The 14,467-nt window shown below is 52.6% G+C and overlaps 1 protein-coding gene across 1 annotated transcript; it reads left to right on the forward strand.

Annotated features, from left to right (window-relative positions):
- The first annotated feature begins 664 nt into the window (after positions 1–664).
- On the forward strand, positions 665–5,321 carry LOC34620728 (ATP-dependent RNA helicase FAL1). The gene is made up of 10 exons (XM_026334446.1): positions 665–1,113; positions 1,466–1,592; positions 2,317–2,397; positions 2,784–2,898; positions 3,065–3,169; positions 3,483–3,595; positions 3,805–3,924; positions 4,122–4,234; positions 4,301–4,467; positions 4,792–5,321. The coding sequence occupies exons 1-10, from the start codon at positions 665–667 to the stop codon at positions 5,319–5,321; spliced, it is 1,920 nt and encodes a 639-aa protein (XP_026190231.1).
- The last annotated feature ends 9,146 nt before the right edge of the window (positions 5,322–14,467 follow it).

Raw genomic sequence — 14,467 nt, forward strand, 5'->3', positions numbered from 1 at the left:
GAGGAGCCGCTGCTGCTGCTGGTCTAATACTGCGTGCGCTCTACCCCGTTAAGAGTGCTGACCATGCTGCTTTTCGGCAGTTGCTGCTGCTACTGCCGTCAAATCAAACCCATAGGCGCGCGCAAACGCTGCTGAGCCCGCTGAGAGTGGATGGCACAAAGACACGTGTGCAGATCCGGGGGCCTGCGGCGAGAAAGGCGGTTGCTGCTGCGATCCGCGCAAAGAAAATAAAGCACATGAACAGAATAAGGCAAAAAATATAAATGTTTGGAGGCCGCATAGGGTGTTGCCAGTAGTGCAGTTGCGGCTGTGACCAGGGGCTGCATGTTGTGGTTGGCGCTGCCAAGGCGCTCTCCGCTGCAGCGCCTGTGGCGATCACGCGGGGCTTCGCTGCCACGGAAAAGAACAACGGGAAGTGTTGTCTCGTATTTGTTGGATTTTGAAGAGGTTAAGCCCGGCAGACAGGTGTAGAGGATTCCCGTTGCGTGATCAACTCCCCTGGATCTCCTTCCTCCACCCTGTGGCTGCGACTGCGGTAATTGCAGCGGCTACAGCGCGCGCGGGCTGCTCAGGCCGCCGCAGCTTTTGTGCAAGAAAGCGAACACTTCCCCATGCCCCTCAGGACCCTCCAGCCAGAGCCTGCAGCTGTAGCAGCAAGAGCAAGATGCCAGTGACTTCGGAGGAGGCAGCGCGGCTGCTCGAAAGCCTGAAGGCGGGAGGGGCTTCCCTGGAGCAGCTGCAGGGCCTGTTGGAATCGTTGAAGGTTAACCTTCCCGCTGGTAGCAGCAGCAGCAATCCCAGCAGGAGTGGAAATCAGGGGGCAGCAGGAGCAGGCGTGGCGGACGGAGCGACCGAGGAGGTAGCTCACGAGGATGAAGAGGATGATGCTTCGAGCAGTCTAGCCGCATCGGCGCTAGCTCCCTCGAACGCCGTGCCCGTCTCTGACATGGGCAGGAATACTGTCAACTCGCAGCTTGCAGCCTCGGCAGAAGCCAGCAGCAGTGATGCTGCAGCAGCGGGGCGAGCACATCTAGACAGGGTGGATGGCGGCTCCCATTTGCTGATCCAAAGGGCAGAGCCAGACGCTTCTCCTCTTGTTTCTGCGAAGTCATGGTGTGTTTGTCTACCTTGCTGCCCCGCAAACGTCCCTCCCGCAAACAGGATTGTGCCTCTTTTTTCTCGAGTCTTTTGAACGCCAAAAGGCAGCACGTTAACAGCGCCTGCCTGTATCGTCCTTGCTGATGATACTTGCTTTCACCACTGAATGCTCAGACAGCGCGTAGGCAGCATTCCTAGGTCGATGCCACAGTCCGTGCGGTAGACAGAGTGCATGCACGCCTTCTGCGCACAAACAGCCGCCTCTCTTCTCCTCAGCGGGTTTGCTGTGGACCGCTTTTCTAAGGATGTGCGGGAGAGCAAGGGCTTCTGCCGCGTGCTGCATTGCTGCGTTGGCGCTTTGCCGCAGGACGGACTTAAAACTGTCGAAAGAACTGCTGCTGGCAGTCGAGGCTCTAGGCTTCAAGGCGCCCTCCAAGATACAAGCGGCTGCGCTGCCCCTGGTGCTCAATCACAGGGAGAACCTCATTGCTCAGGTATAGCCCACTTCTTCCGCGTGCGTCTATGCGTTTAAGGGTCAGGGAACTACAGGCTTTGGGGAGCCTTGCATGCGCCGGCATCCCGCCTCTGGAAGTGCGTTCAGACATTGATTTTTGCCCGCCTTCACATCAGTGCAGACGGAGGGTGCGTAAACTGAGAGCCTCTGAGCGGTTCCTCAAGCCGCCTGCCTATGTGGCTGTCTACTGGAACTATGGGGATGTTTCGGCACCCCGGAGTGTGTGTACATGTGCCCGCACGCATATATATTCACAAGAATATGTGAATCAGTCTACAAATAGACGTCCAGAATCTGAATGCAGGCGTGCATGCGTGCGTGTCGGGGTAATAACATCAATTGAGGGGAAATGGAGGCGTCAGTCTTTTATTCTGAAAGCGCAGGGGCCACTGCTGTCGCTTGCGCTGTGAGTAGCTGTGCATCTGTTTTGCGGCTTAACTGGCGGCTGCATGGCAACTTGTGTCTGTCTTCTTGCGTGAGTCCTTTGCCTGCGGGTGGTATGCGGAATGCATCAGCCTTCGTGCATGCATCAACACGAAAAAATTTCGGCTGTTTCTGAGCCTCTGCGTCTGACGCAAGCTGACGTTTCCTGCACAGTTTCTCAGTTCGACTGCCACGCGTCTCCGTGGTGTTACTTCGTCTGCCCCCCATAGGTCCTGCCTGCCCTTGTCTTTCTTTCCCTCCGGCTGCTGGATTTGCTTTAGGCCCAAAACGGCAGCGGCAAAACGGCCACCTTCGCTCTCTCGATGCTCTTTTGCGCCAACCCCGACATCCCGCAGCCACAGGTAATGCTGCAAATGCTGCTGCTGTTGCTGTTGCTGCGAGGGCTGTTGCTGTTGCTGCAAATGCTGCTGCTGCTGTTGCTGCAAATGCTGCTGCTGCTGTTGCTGCAAATGCTGCTGTTACTGTTGCTGCAAATGCTGCTGCTGCTGTTGCAGCAAATGCTGCTGCCGCTGTTGCTGCGAGGGCTGTTGCGAACGTTTCGTCTTTTTTCTTGTGCGCTTTCGGTGCGCCTCGCCGTTTTGCGGCAGTGCCGTCTTGGTGCGGGTTGCGTGCGGCTGGTGTGGGCTTCTGTTGGTGCCTCTTTTTTTCGTCTGTTCGCGTGGTGGCGCAGCTGGCCTTTCGTCGTTACTGCCCGTTTCCTTGTGTGTGCATCATCTGCGCATCAAAGGCGCTCTGCCTCTGCCCTACCCGCGAGCTAGCGCAGCAGACAGTCTTCGTGCTGAAGAGCTTAGCTCGTTTCACGAGGTTGCAAATTTTCCTGGCCGTCCCGCAGTCACGCCCCGGTAAAGACGCTGCTGCTGCTGCTGCTGCGTGGTACTATCTTTGCAGTTGTTATTAAGGCTTCTTTTGGGGTGCTGGCGCCGCTGAGGTGTGCGCTGTCGCATTCGCATCGGCCTTTTTTTCGAGGTGTTCCTGCAGGCGTCAGCGAATTCCCCGATGGTGCGACAGCGGATGAGAGCAGCCTTTTTTCGCCGAACGCGGAGGGCAGAGAAGTTGTATTCAGCTCGAATACCTCCCCAGACGTACGGCAGCAAATCGTTGTCGGCACACCAGGTACGGTACGGTATGCTGCTGCTGCTGCTTCTGCTTGTCCTTTTGCTTCTTTCATGGTGAACAGAGAGCCGCAGGGGAGACGCTTCTGCCACTGCTCTGAGAGCCTCTCAGGTCTGCCTAGAGCCTCTGCTTCAGCAGCCTTTCTGGCTGCATCCATGGCTCTGGACCCCTCAGACGCCAGACGTATAGTGCTGCGGCTGTCGAAGAAGCCTGATTGTGCCATGCTACGGGGGATTGGTGCTCTGCCCGCTGATTTCAGGGAGGCTGCAGTTGCGTGTGTTTTCTCGGTGATTGTTTGCGCATCAACATCCAGGAAAGTCGATGGAACTGTTGAAGAAGCGGCGCTTCCCCGCGAGCATGGTGCGGATGTTCGTTCTTGATGAGGCGGACGAACTCATCAACTTCGCGAACAACATGGCCCCGCAGGTGCTGCTTTTGCACTTGAAGCGGTGTAGCTGCTGCGGCTGCTGGCATGCCGGAGTTGGCAAGGCTTTTATGGCACGGGGGAAGCGCGCGAATGATTTTTTGTTGGCAGGACCATCTGGCGCCTGGCGGCTGCAACGGCAGCAGCGCGGTCAGTGGTGTGTTTGCATGCTTCTCCGTCGAACGTGTCTGCCCTACCCCTTTGCCTGCAGGTGCAGCAGATTCGCCGCTTCCTGCCCAACGACCTTCAAATTCTGCTTTTCTCCGCGACGTACTCCGACACCGTCCGCCAGTTTGCCGAGAAGCTCATTCCTCGCGCCAACAAAATCACGGTATGCAAAGGACCCCGCATGTGTGTGCTCTAGCTGTGGCGCCAGCAGCGACGTTCCCTGCTTAGACTCGCCGCGCGTGCAGCACCTGCGAAGATCGGCCGACCTGTGCGTAGGATGTGTGGCGGAGGGCGTCTTCTTGTGTGGGTTTTTGCGAAAAGCGGTCCGCGTTTCACCCTGCTGGATCTGTGTATGTACAGCTGAAGAGGGAGGAGCTAACGCTCTCGTGCATCCAGCAGTTCTACATGGTGGCAGACCCCCGCCTGCCGCCTCCAGAGGCACCGGGAGGCCCCCCTGGAGGAGACCCCCTCGAGTTAGAGGCCCCGTCGTACTTGATGCTTCCGCAGCATCTGCAGCGCCCTGGTGCTCCCGTGGACAGGGAGCTCGTGATGCGAGTGTTCAAACACAAGTATGAGCACCTCAAGACCCTCTACGGTGCGCTCGCTGTCGGCCAAAGCGTCATCTTTGTCAACAGTAGACGGCTCGCCTTCTTCCTGGCGCTCAAGCTTCAGAAGGAGCTCTCGTTCTCCGTTTCTCTAATCTGCGGTAAGACAGAACCTCGGACGGGCGGGTCGCCCTAAACGAGGAAGGCCTGAGAGACGGGGGCGAAGCCACAGAGGAGGACGAGAGCGCTCGATCACATTGCCTGCGCCATTGATCCTCCGAGTGCTCCGCCTTCTCTGTCCGTTGGCTGGCATCTCTTTTGTCCGTTCCTCTGTCGATCGGTGTGCTGTCGTGTGGGGGCAGCAACGCCTCTCGTCGTTCGCACGCTTACTGTGGGGGGCGACACCTCACCGCTTGGCCTGTATCCCTCAGGTTGTCACTTCCCCTCCTTTCTGTGCATGTCTGGCCGCCTGCGTCTCTGCGCAGGGTCTCAGGCGCAGGGCCCCGAGAAGCTGTCCATTGAAATTCGAGACAGGATAATGAAAGAATTCAGAAGGGGGGAGACAAAGGTTTTGATATGCACGGACGTCCTTTCGCGAGGCATAGACGTGCCACAGGTCACTCTGGTAGTCAACTTTGACCTTCCGATTTACTACACAGGCCGGGGCCGAGGGCCTCAGCCGGACGTCGCGGGGGGCCCTGGGGTGCCTTTCGGGGGGCCCCCTGGCTTCGAGGAATCCTGGGAGGGGCAGCACGTGGACCGGAGGGGGCAAAGGATCGTCCCCTCCGGAATAGATTTTCCCGATGGTGTCTGCGTCAACTTCGAGACCTACTTGCACAGGATCGGTCGCACAGGGCGTTTCGGGTTGCGCGGCATTGCAGTGAATTTGGTGTGCCCCGAGGAAATGTTTTTGTTGGACCAAATAAGGTCCTTCTACAAGTGCCGGATAGATGAGCTCTCGTCCGACACTGAGGCCATCGAGGCCATTATTCGCAACCTTAGGACTGAAGGATGACGCCTCCTTCGCCCTGCATGCACCCTTTTCTCGTCGAACTCCCCAGGTGCTGTCTCACGCCTCATCTCACGCTGTCGCCTTCGGTCTCAGGGGCTCGCCGAAGGAGAACGACGGAGGTCAAGATTGATTGAGCCAACAAAAGAACGGTGTGCTTTTGTTTTGGAATTGTGAATGGAGCAATTGCCTTCCGGAAACGCAGACTTTCAAGGGGCCCCTCACCCCGCTTCTCCGGGGTTGCTGGCTTTTGCGTTTGCGTTTGCGATGCCTTTGGGACCGCAGCAACGCCATATGTTGTTAGGGGGAGGGACATAGAGACGACTTGGGGACAGGTAAGGGAAGGATTTGAGATGCTGAGCAGAGGATAAGATAGAGTCTCAATTTTCAACACTTCCCAGCCTTTTCTGACCCAAACGCTCGCTTTGACTCAACCTTAAAAAGAAAGCAAGCTCACTGTTCTTAACCAGCGTTCATAACTACAGTGACGTACAGCGCCGCCTAGAGGGCGTGAATAGCCAATCATTCCGGGAAGTTTAGCGGTAAAAGTTGCAATCCTTCGCAACTATGAAGGATATGTTTCGCTAGGTAGGAATCCCGGGCTAACCCCAAGCTCCAAGCCACTAGAGAGTCGCCCTAAGGCTTGAGGTTGCCAATAATGATCTGACGCAGGCGTGCGCCCTCAGGGTAGACTTTGAAGCTTACCATGCACGAGCACTGCTTAAGTCAACACCCAAATAATCAAAAATAACCGTACGCCGTCAACATCAAAAAACCCTACATTTCCGTATTTCCTCAGCAGTGTATGAAGCACATGTCATCTGGTGCGCTGGCTTCCTCCTCCTGTGCCTCTTTCTCTGTCTTTTCTTGTTCCTCTGGCATGACCTCTGTGTCCGTTTCAGTGCCTGTCGTTCGTATAAAAGGTTGACAACAACAGACACACAAGCAATTGCCCACGCTGCATCGTCGCAAATGCAGTAGCTGCTCTTCTCCAGGAGCTATGCAGGCGTTGCGTAGCAGCTATCGTCGTGCATTCTACGTTGTGGATTGACTCGTGGGGTTGCCAGAGAGTCTCTTAGGGTCTGCTGCAAAGATTTTTCTTACGGTCGACCCCTTTTGGGGATAATTGAGACCAACCACGCCTTGCCGCAGCTGTAGCTATCAACCGCCGGTACCTGCACAGCCACTCCCATAAAACCACACCAAACGAAATAAGCAATTATGAAGCAAGTCCCTATCTGTATGCAGCTTAAGGAGGCACTCTGCACTCAGCATACTATGCAAAGCTCCTTACTTTACTTTGGCCTTACTCGGTATGTGACCCAAATATCTGCGAACAGAGAGGCAGTTTCAAAAAAGGGTTACAAGCTGGCGTATATAAGGAAACGCATCTCGAGGCACTGGGAGAAGCAGCAAGCAGGAAGAGCCAAGAACGGACCAGGGGTTTTGTCCCCTTGGTTTCTTCCTTCGAACGAGCAAATCTGTTGGGTGCATGCGAACTTGTTTTGAAAACTAATGCTGAGAAGTTCCATGCAATTGTTATACGAGGCTGCAGCCATCAAAGCTTACAATCCCAATACTAAGGAACATACGCGCCAGTGCTACCTGGCACTGACTATGTCTCTTCACCCAAAAATTGGACTGTCGGTCACACCTAGCCCGTCAAAGTGGCTTCTAGCATTAAACCCTCTCCTGTTTGACTGTTACGTCGGTTTAGCCATACTTGAGACTCTCCACAACGGTTGTGCCTCCCGGCTTGAGAACACTGCTAAGCAGGCAGTTCTTTCCTTCTTCTCCAAGGACCCCAGCAGGGGAGGGTGAATGAGGTGAGCTAACGGTGGAGGTATCCAAGGCGGACTTTTGGCCCTCTGCATCCCCGGAAGTATTCGTGCCGGAGTCAAACTTCCCTAGCAGCAATCTTCCCGCCAAACCCCAACCAACGACACAAATGTCCGCTGTCTTTTGAAGGCTGAAGCGTTAACGCACTCATGGGGGCTGCACAGCACTGGGGGCTTCTTGACAAAAGGATGGCCACTGGAACTCCTTTGCCAGCACTGGCTGTCTCACCGTCTATTGCTTGCGATTTCCTCGAGTGGACCCAAGACAATAGAGACAGTCACACCGTTCCAGCCTACGCGCAATGCGCATGTGCACGTCACCAGCTTTGCGTGCGTGAGGCCAAGTGGGCACTAAGCCGCTTGTTTGGAAGAACCAACATTGCAGCAGTGATGTTCGCTTAAGGAGAAGGCTAGTGGAGAACAAGAACTAAAGCTTTTGAGATATACTTGCAAGTCTGATCAGCGTAGGACGTCCCCAGCATGGTGTACCTGTGGTAGCCCCTTGTGGGGACTCGGAGGTGGACCTGACTTCTCCTGTAGGTGACTGTTCTAGGTCCCTTTTGCAGCTTGTATCTACTACTGCACTACCACCACCCGTGTTGCTGTTGCTGGCATTTGCACATGGGCTCCAGCCACCCTCAGCTTTACCCCTGTTGGGCAAAGTGCCGTTTGTAGGACATGCAGGAGTGCAGCGAGCAGTGCTCTCGGGTTCAGAGCTACCATTACAGTCGCTGCCACAGGTCTTGCTGTTTTGGTGGCTGGAATCGCTGACTTCTGTTTCGTTCGCAACTGTCATATGAGCCTGTTGGCTTTCTGCCGCCTCAGCCCTCTTCACGTGACCCCCCAGCGCCATCTCCACAAGGGAGGGATACGGAAATCTGTGGCCCAAGACACCAGCCGAGACTTAGTGTCCAGTTTTCATTGTGAAAACAAAGCGGTACAATCCATGAAAAAGAGACACAGGCGCATCTCAAGCCCCGAGACCAATAAGACGATAAATCTTCACAATCGTAGTAGGATGTTAGTTAGCAAGCACGGGTACCTGTCCGTTTCAGTTGTCGCAGGCGGAACCGTCAGAGTCTATGCAGCACACACGACAACAAAATTCCAACGGCTTAGTCCAACGCCTCAGCCGCTAGAGCAAGCGTTGCCACTTCAGCCGTTTAAGTAATGCACCCACGTACACGAATCCCGCAAGTAAACGTTTAGTTCTCGACTCTCGTGTCGACACACCCATATCTGCTCCTCAAGGTGTAACTCATGCTGTTCAAAATATTATGTAAAAGGCTATTCGGCAGGAGTGCACATCTTCTCACACAGAAAATTCAGGGGATCCTTTTGAGAATACTAAAGAATTCTTGCACACACCTACACAACTAGAGCAGCTGTAAAGCGTGTTAACTTATGAATGTACAATTTTGAGCAGCTTAACGGTTTGTGGGTGGTTTGTCAATCTTCTGCATTCTCAAGGCCTCAGCTTTCTATGCGTTTGATAAAAACTGCTTACTTTTCCCCGCAGCACTTGGAAGAGTGCAGCAGTTAAATTGAACTCGGATACTTCTTGGGTGTTCTGGCATCGCAGTCCCACAGCCCGTATAAATCCCATGGCCACATGTCGACCCACATATATTCACATTATAAACCCCACATAAGTTTCATCTGGGCCTAGAAATAGCAATAGACTTGGGCTGATGTGAATATAGAGGCAGGAGCATGCGCACAACGCTAGTCCGGGACTATATAGCCGGGGCTCAACAGGGCGCTGCGCTAGTTTCCACAGAAAATCCCGCTAAATGATGTAGATGTTGTTCTAATAGACCGCTGCTACAACGGGGCAAAAAGGCACTGAAGTAGCGGATGCGGCGTGCTATGTCCTCACGTACATGTCGCTGTTGTTGGCTCACAGTACGAAAAGCCTCTTCCTTGAATGGAGCATCTACTGCAATCCCTGTAAACATCTGACATCCTGATGCACGTGATATCGGGATGGAGTTTGTAATATCATATGCTGCATTCACCACGCATACTGCTATTGCCAGATGTTTGTCCACTCAGCATCATTGTCTCTTAAGTGTCTTTTAGCAAAGGTGGTGCCGAGCCATCACCACCTGATTGAAGACCGCAATAGGGACGATGTCCATGAATTACTCGATCTAAAATCGCTAAGCCTAGACCATAAGCCCGAAACCCTAATTGCTACAGTCGCTGCTTGAACACTCCGAAGTTCTCTTGCTGGTCCTAGTGTAGGTAGACCCATAATGGCATATTGTGGTGAGGCTTTAGTGCTGTTATGACGCTGCTAATGTTTTGGTTTAGAAGCAAGAATAATCGGGTGAATGCATTGGTAATGCAGAAAGTAAGATGCATTAATTGCTGTGGAGCGGTTACGCTGAAGCCTAAGGGAAGAACACTGACCCAGAGTGTAGAAGGGGCCGCTGACCACATCAGCCCAGAAGCCCCGTACTCCGACAGTCGCGGCAGACTTCTTCTGCAGCACGATAGCACCAGTAGCAGAGCCACCAGCACTTTCTAAGGAACTGACCGAGATATGGGTCACTCAGCCCGTTCTAGTAAGGCAAGGGTCATGCATTTATCTGAAACAGTTGCGTCTACCTTGTTCCTTAAACCTTTATCCCAAGGCGCAAGCCTGTTGCCATTAGGAAGCTGGAATCCGCTCACGTGTCGTCCTTTGATGTAGGCTGCCAGCGTTCTGTTCGGTTCTAGACGAGGAGCTGAACCCAGATCAAAGGCCTGGCCTGTGCACAGGTTTCACTCAGAGCCCTGGATACTTGATAAGAAGCTATTTGATTAAACGAGAAGCAAGCACAGCTAATGTCAATAACGTACAGCGGACTTAATGGGCATGCAAGCAAATTATGCGAGATCTATTTATAGGAAAGCCCTTTAATGGCCAGTGCCTCCACGTGGAATCCTTCTGAGAGTCTATAGTGCTCTTACACCATTGAGGGACCGTACCAGTCATTGCGAATCTCTTGTACTGCCGCCAGTGCACTAGCGGGGCCTGATATGTATCCACAATGTGTTTTGCTGAAGGCCGTCATGGACCAAGACTTTACATGACAAGCTAAACCCAAGCAGGTCTTAGACTACTGTTAGAACAGACTACTGGCAGAGTGATCAGTGCAACCCCCTCGCCTTGATAAGACCAAAGAACCAGCTGAAGCCTAGACACGTAAAGCACCATCGAGAAGCAACACGGCTGGCAGCAGGAGCAAGGAAATGTTGCAATGCCGTACAAAGGGCTGGATGTGGTTTTGGTAATTCCAATCCATCAGGTTGGCTCGATAGTCGAAGCGGTCTCCGTAGTAATACCGTAGCCGCTGGTCTCTGAGGCCTTCCGTGTCAAAGGGAACAGCTCGCCGCCATCCCCGCAGTACGACTGAAATTCACGGTGACAGCACTCGGCAGCAGGGGGCGCCCGTTAAGTACCAAGAGACCAAAACAGAGTCAACGAAGTGGTAAGAATGGTTCGGCTTCCTAGGCCACCGGCAGCTCTAATGTCGGGATTTTAAGACTCCAAGAAGCCCCAAAAAAGGAAGCGGTATTCTTTGTTCGGGCTTGTGCTGTAGGTAGGAATAGGCTCTCAGTGTAAAGTGGAGCTTCAATTGACAGACCTAGCAGCTGGTCCCGATTACGATGCTTTGTCAACGACAAGTTCACCAACCTGCTTAGGCCAGGCAGCTCTTCCCCACACACGAAGCTGCGAAAGCACGGGAAGTCCAAGACGTTGCCTTGCGGAGTGTGTGCATGTTAGGCCCGACTCGACACACCACAGCCTATCACGTGCTGACGATTCCTACGAGCTAATAAAGTGTACGACTTATCAATTGCCATGTACCCTAGCAGGAGGTTGTAAGCTTTAGCTAGTTTAAGTGCAGATGTCGATACGGACTCCTCAAGTTGCACTGAAGCGCGGTGTATATACGCAGAAGTTTGCTCCCTGACAAACGCGTTACCATATACCTCCAGATACAATTGAACTCTCTCTGCATCACCAAGCAGGAGCAAAAAAATACACCATGCCACGGTAGACAAAGACTCAAGTAGAAGCACGCAGACCGCCATTTTTTTCACGGGATAGCCTAACCAACTGATCCATCAGGGGCTCCCGTGTGACGTTACACAAGCATACTGACCTCTGACCGAGAGCTCCTCGTCGGTAAGGATGAACAAAAGCAGAAGGGCTCGAGCAGCAGCCTCAGCTGTCTCCTCCACCAAAATAAAGTGCACCTGTAGCATACGAAGGATGAATAGGGAGAAGTGCGAATCACAGTCATTTCAATAGTCCAATGAATATAACAGGCTATTTCCGGACGACCCACTCTAGTTCTCTATCCCATAGTATATCGGAATCTTCCTTCTGATTTCTGTATTGATTTGTATGCATGCCGGGGTGTCTTCCATGTCTGTGCTGCTCTGCCTCAAACTGTGTTTGGCATCATATCGTCCTATGTTTCAATGATTTGTTCGAACATGGTGTCCTTGTGTGTTTCTGCCTCTTTCCATATAATACCTGTTGATTAAGACACTGGGAGGCCCTTGCATGTGCAGTTTTGATTACATGGTGGACATCTGCCAACCCCAACATAATGATTGATAATGGGCCTGAATGAGGCGCACGCGCAAGCCCAGTTGCTCGCCTGCAGGCACTTTAAGCTTCGAATGTCTGTTTCCATTTTATACACTCCACATATTTAGGGGAGTCCTTCGTAATTTCAGGGCCTACCTATGGATGAATCTGGTGCACGTCGGATGCGGAGCTGATCCTGTTTCTGCATTCGCTTTCGCTGCTCGTGCTCCTCCCACTTTGCATCGTGCTGGAGGGGCACATCCGTGAGAAGACTTATTAGATCGATGGCCGGCGTAAATGCCCAAAACCTCGCGAGGCCTGCCCCGCTGGTCTCCTCCGTCATCTCTGCTGCCTCGTGCCAGCCGTAAGTTACCTGAGCACCTACCTGCGGCGCACTGTCTCTTAGTATAGGTGCTATTTCACTTGCTCCTCTAAGATCTGGGGCAGCTGATGTGGAAAGGCTCGCCTTTGGCGATAGATACGCAACTCGGTGCCACCTCTCTGTCCGTAGCCGCTTTTTGCGAGTGTCCCTTATCCCAAGTACTAGAGCTTACTGCCCAGTTTTCGCCAGGAACAAGGAGCGTTTCTCTCAGAATTGTTTCACTCTCTGTCTTTCCGTGCTTCCGCCGATCTACTCAGTCTCTCGACCTCATTCGCTTTGTAAATGTGCGCGCCCTGCCGCAATTTCTACCATGCTGGCAGAATATCTATGCTCTAGCTTACTCCCTTTTTGTACATAAATTTTCCTTACGACTAAATGCTTATGACAGCAGGTAAAGAGACGACGAAGTGACCCCTCGAAGCCACGTGTGCGTCCCAACGCGAGCCGGCTACGGGGAAGGAAAAGTGGGGGGAAGCAATTCCCCTGTCTGCTTAAAATTCAAAACAACTTCTCATTCAAACCCTTGGGGCATTGTGTAATATTTGTCGGCATCTGCACATGATCAAACGGGTGTGCAGGCTGTAGGCTACGGGAGCCAGTCAGTACGGACGTGGGTGACTCAGCCCCTTTCTTACAAGCGTAGCGGTGCTACATAGAGTCTAAAATTGGCTTGCATGCATATAAAATTTGCAAGCACATAAATGTGAATAAGCTACCTATCCTGCTACCAAATGGCAACAATTGATTCATTTCGTGTGGACTGGGTCAAGGAAATGTACTGCTGGCGCAGTCCAGGGCCAGACACACGAGGTACAGCTCTTCACCGCTCCAGTATCGCTTCCGCCGGCCTATCGATTGTAGCCCCGTGCTTCATCTTAAATTGACCGTCGGGATCTGCTAGGGCGGAATGTCAAAAAAGTAACATTATATCCCTTGTCATCCCGCAGCTAACAAGCGGTTCACCATGTGTCCTCAAGCCCGTGTGCATAAGCTGCTTTGTTCTTCTGGCCTTTTGCACTATACTTTACTGAATTTCAGAAAGATGCCACTTCCACCGTGCTTGAATATATAGATAAACTGACGCGGCAGGATGCAAGTTTCCTCTGTCAATGATTTGACTACAAACCTTCGTTCATAGCGCGTAAACCTGGGAGGGCCCATGACCAGCCACCACAGGCGGCTGATCGAAAATGCCGGTATAGGCGCTATGGATAAATTTTTCGACGTAGGTCCCCTCAGTAATCGTTCGCCCATTTATCTGGTGTTACACATGGCCAGGCAGCCCACTGTAACTAGATTTTAGATATTTCATGCGTTAGCGTCTTTGTTCCCGCTCTTATCTAGACTACTGTAGCAGGGCATTCAAACGGATTTCTTCTCCTCATGTGGCGCCTCCTACACTCTGTAGCGCCGGGAAGCAGCATGCCGTCGCAACAAGTAATGTGGAGACGTATGAGGCCTAGGGTCTTCCATTACTTTGTATCTGTGCACAATACTTTTGACTATTGTGCTCGTTAGTAGCCAGATGTGTTTAGGAGTCCCTAAGGCCACGGCAGCACCAGCCAGCAATCCTAACACACAGGATAAGATTCGGTAGGGGGGCACTGAAAGAGACATGTGGAGCACTCGCACCTACCACGATTTCTTCACTCTATTAGCGAAGCTGTGTTGCTACCATGGACCTCGTTTGGGCTAGTCGCTTTCACTGTATCTGTACGACCGAGGGGCATAAGGAAACCGCCGCGGTATAGTGCAAAGTTTGTCCACTGCTATCATCCACCTCCGAGGCCACGAATAAAGAGACAGACAAGAGACAGATTTTGATCATGGTTTAGTGCTGCGTTATATGTACACATCGCTCTTGCTCCTTCCGTCGACTCCGACGAAGAGAAATCTCCCACACTACTCCTAGTTGGCTTCCTTCAGCACGCCGAAATGCGGCTGTATATTTTGTTGTTCAGTCCTTTTGAGAGCTTCCACTTTATCCTGCGACTAAAATATTGGCAAGCCAACCCCTGTCTCGCCAAGCTACGCACTCATGTGTACTGCCGAGGTTTTCAGGGTGCTTAGCTACCTTCACCGCAGGACCCCGAATTCCGGAATACACGCCTGGGGACTCAGTTCGGTGCATTTTATTTGCTACCTTCACACACTTTGCTACAAACGGGTAAACCTTGAATAAAATCGGGATAGGCCTTCTCGACTACCAAAACGTAGTTTTTTGCTCCATAGTCAAGGTTTTGGGTGGAGTGCCCTCTTTATCTGAAGGTCTGAAACCATGGATGCATTTCGCAATGTGTTAGGCAAAAATGATGAACTGCTATTGCCATTTACACGTCTT

Source organism: Cyclospora cayetanensis, unplaced genomic scaffold (assembly GCF_002999335.1).
Source record: "Cyclospora cayetanensis isolate NF1_C8 unplaced genomic scaffold, CcayRef3 CcayRef3_contig_42, whole genome shotgun sequence".
NCBI classification, from domain to species: Eukaryota; Apicomplexa; class Conoidasida; order Eucoccidiorida; family Eimeriidae; genus Cyclospora; species Cyclospora cayetanensis.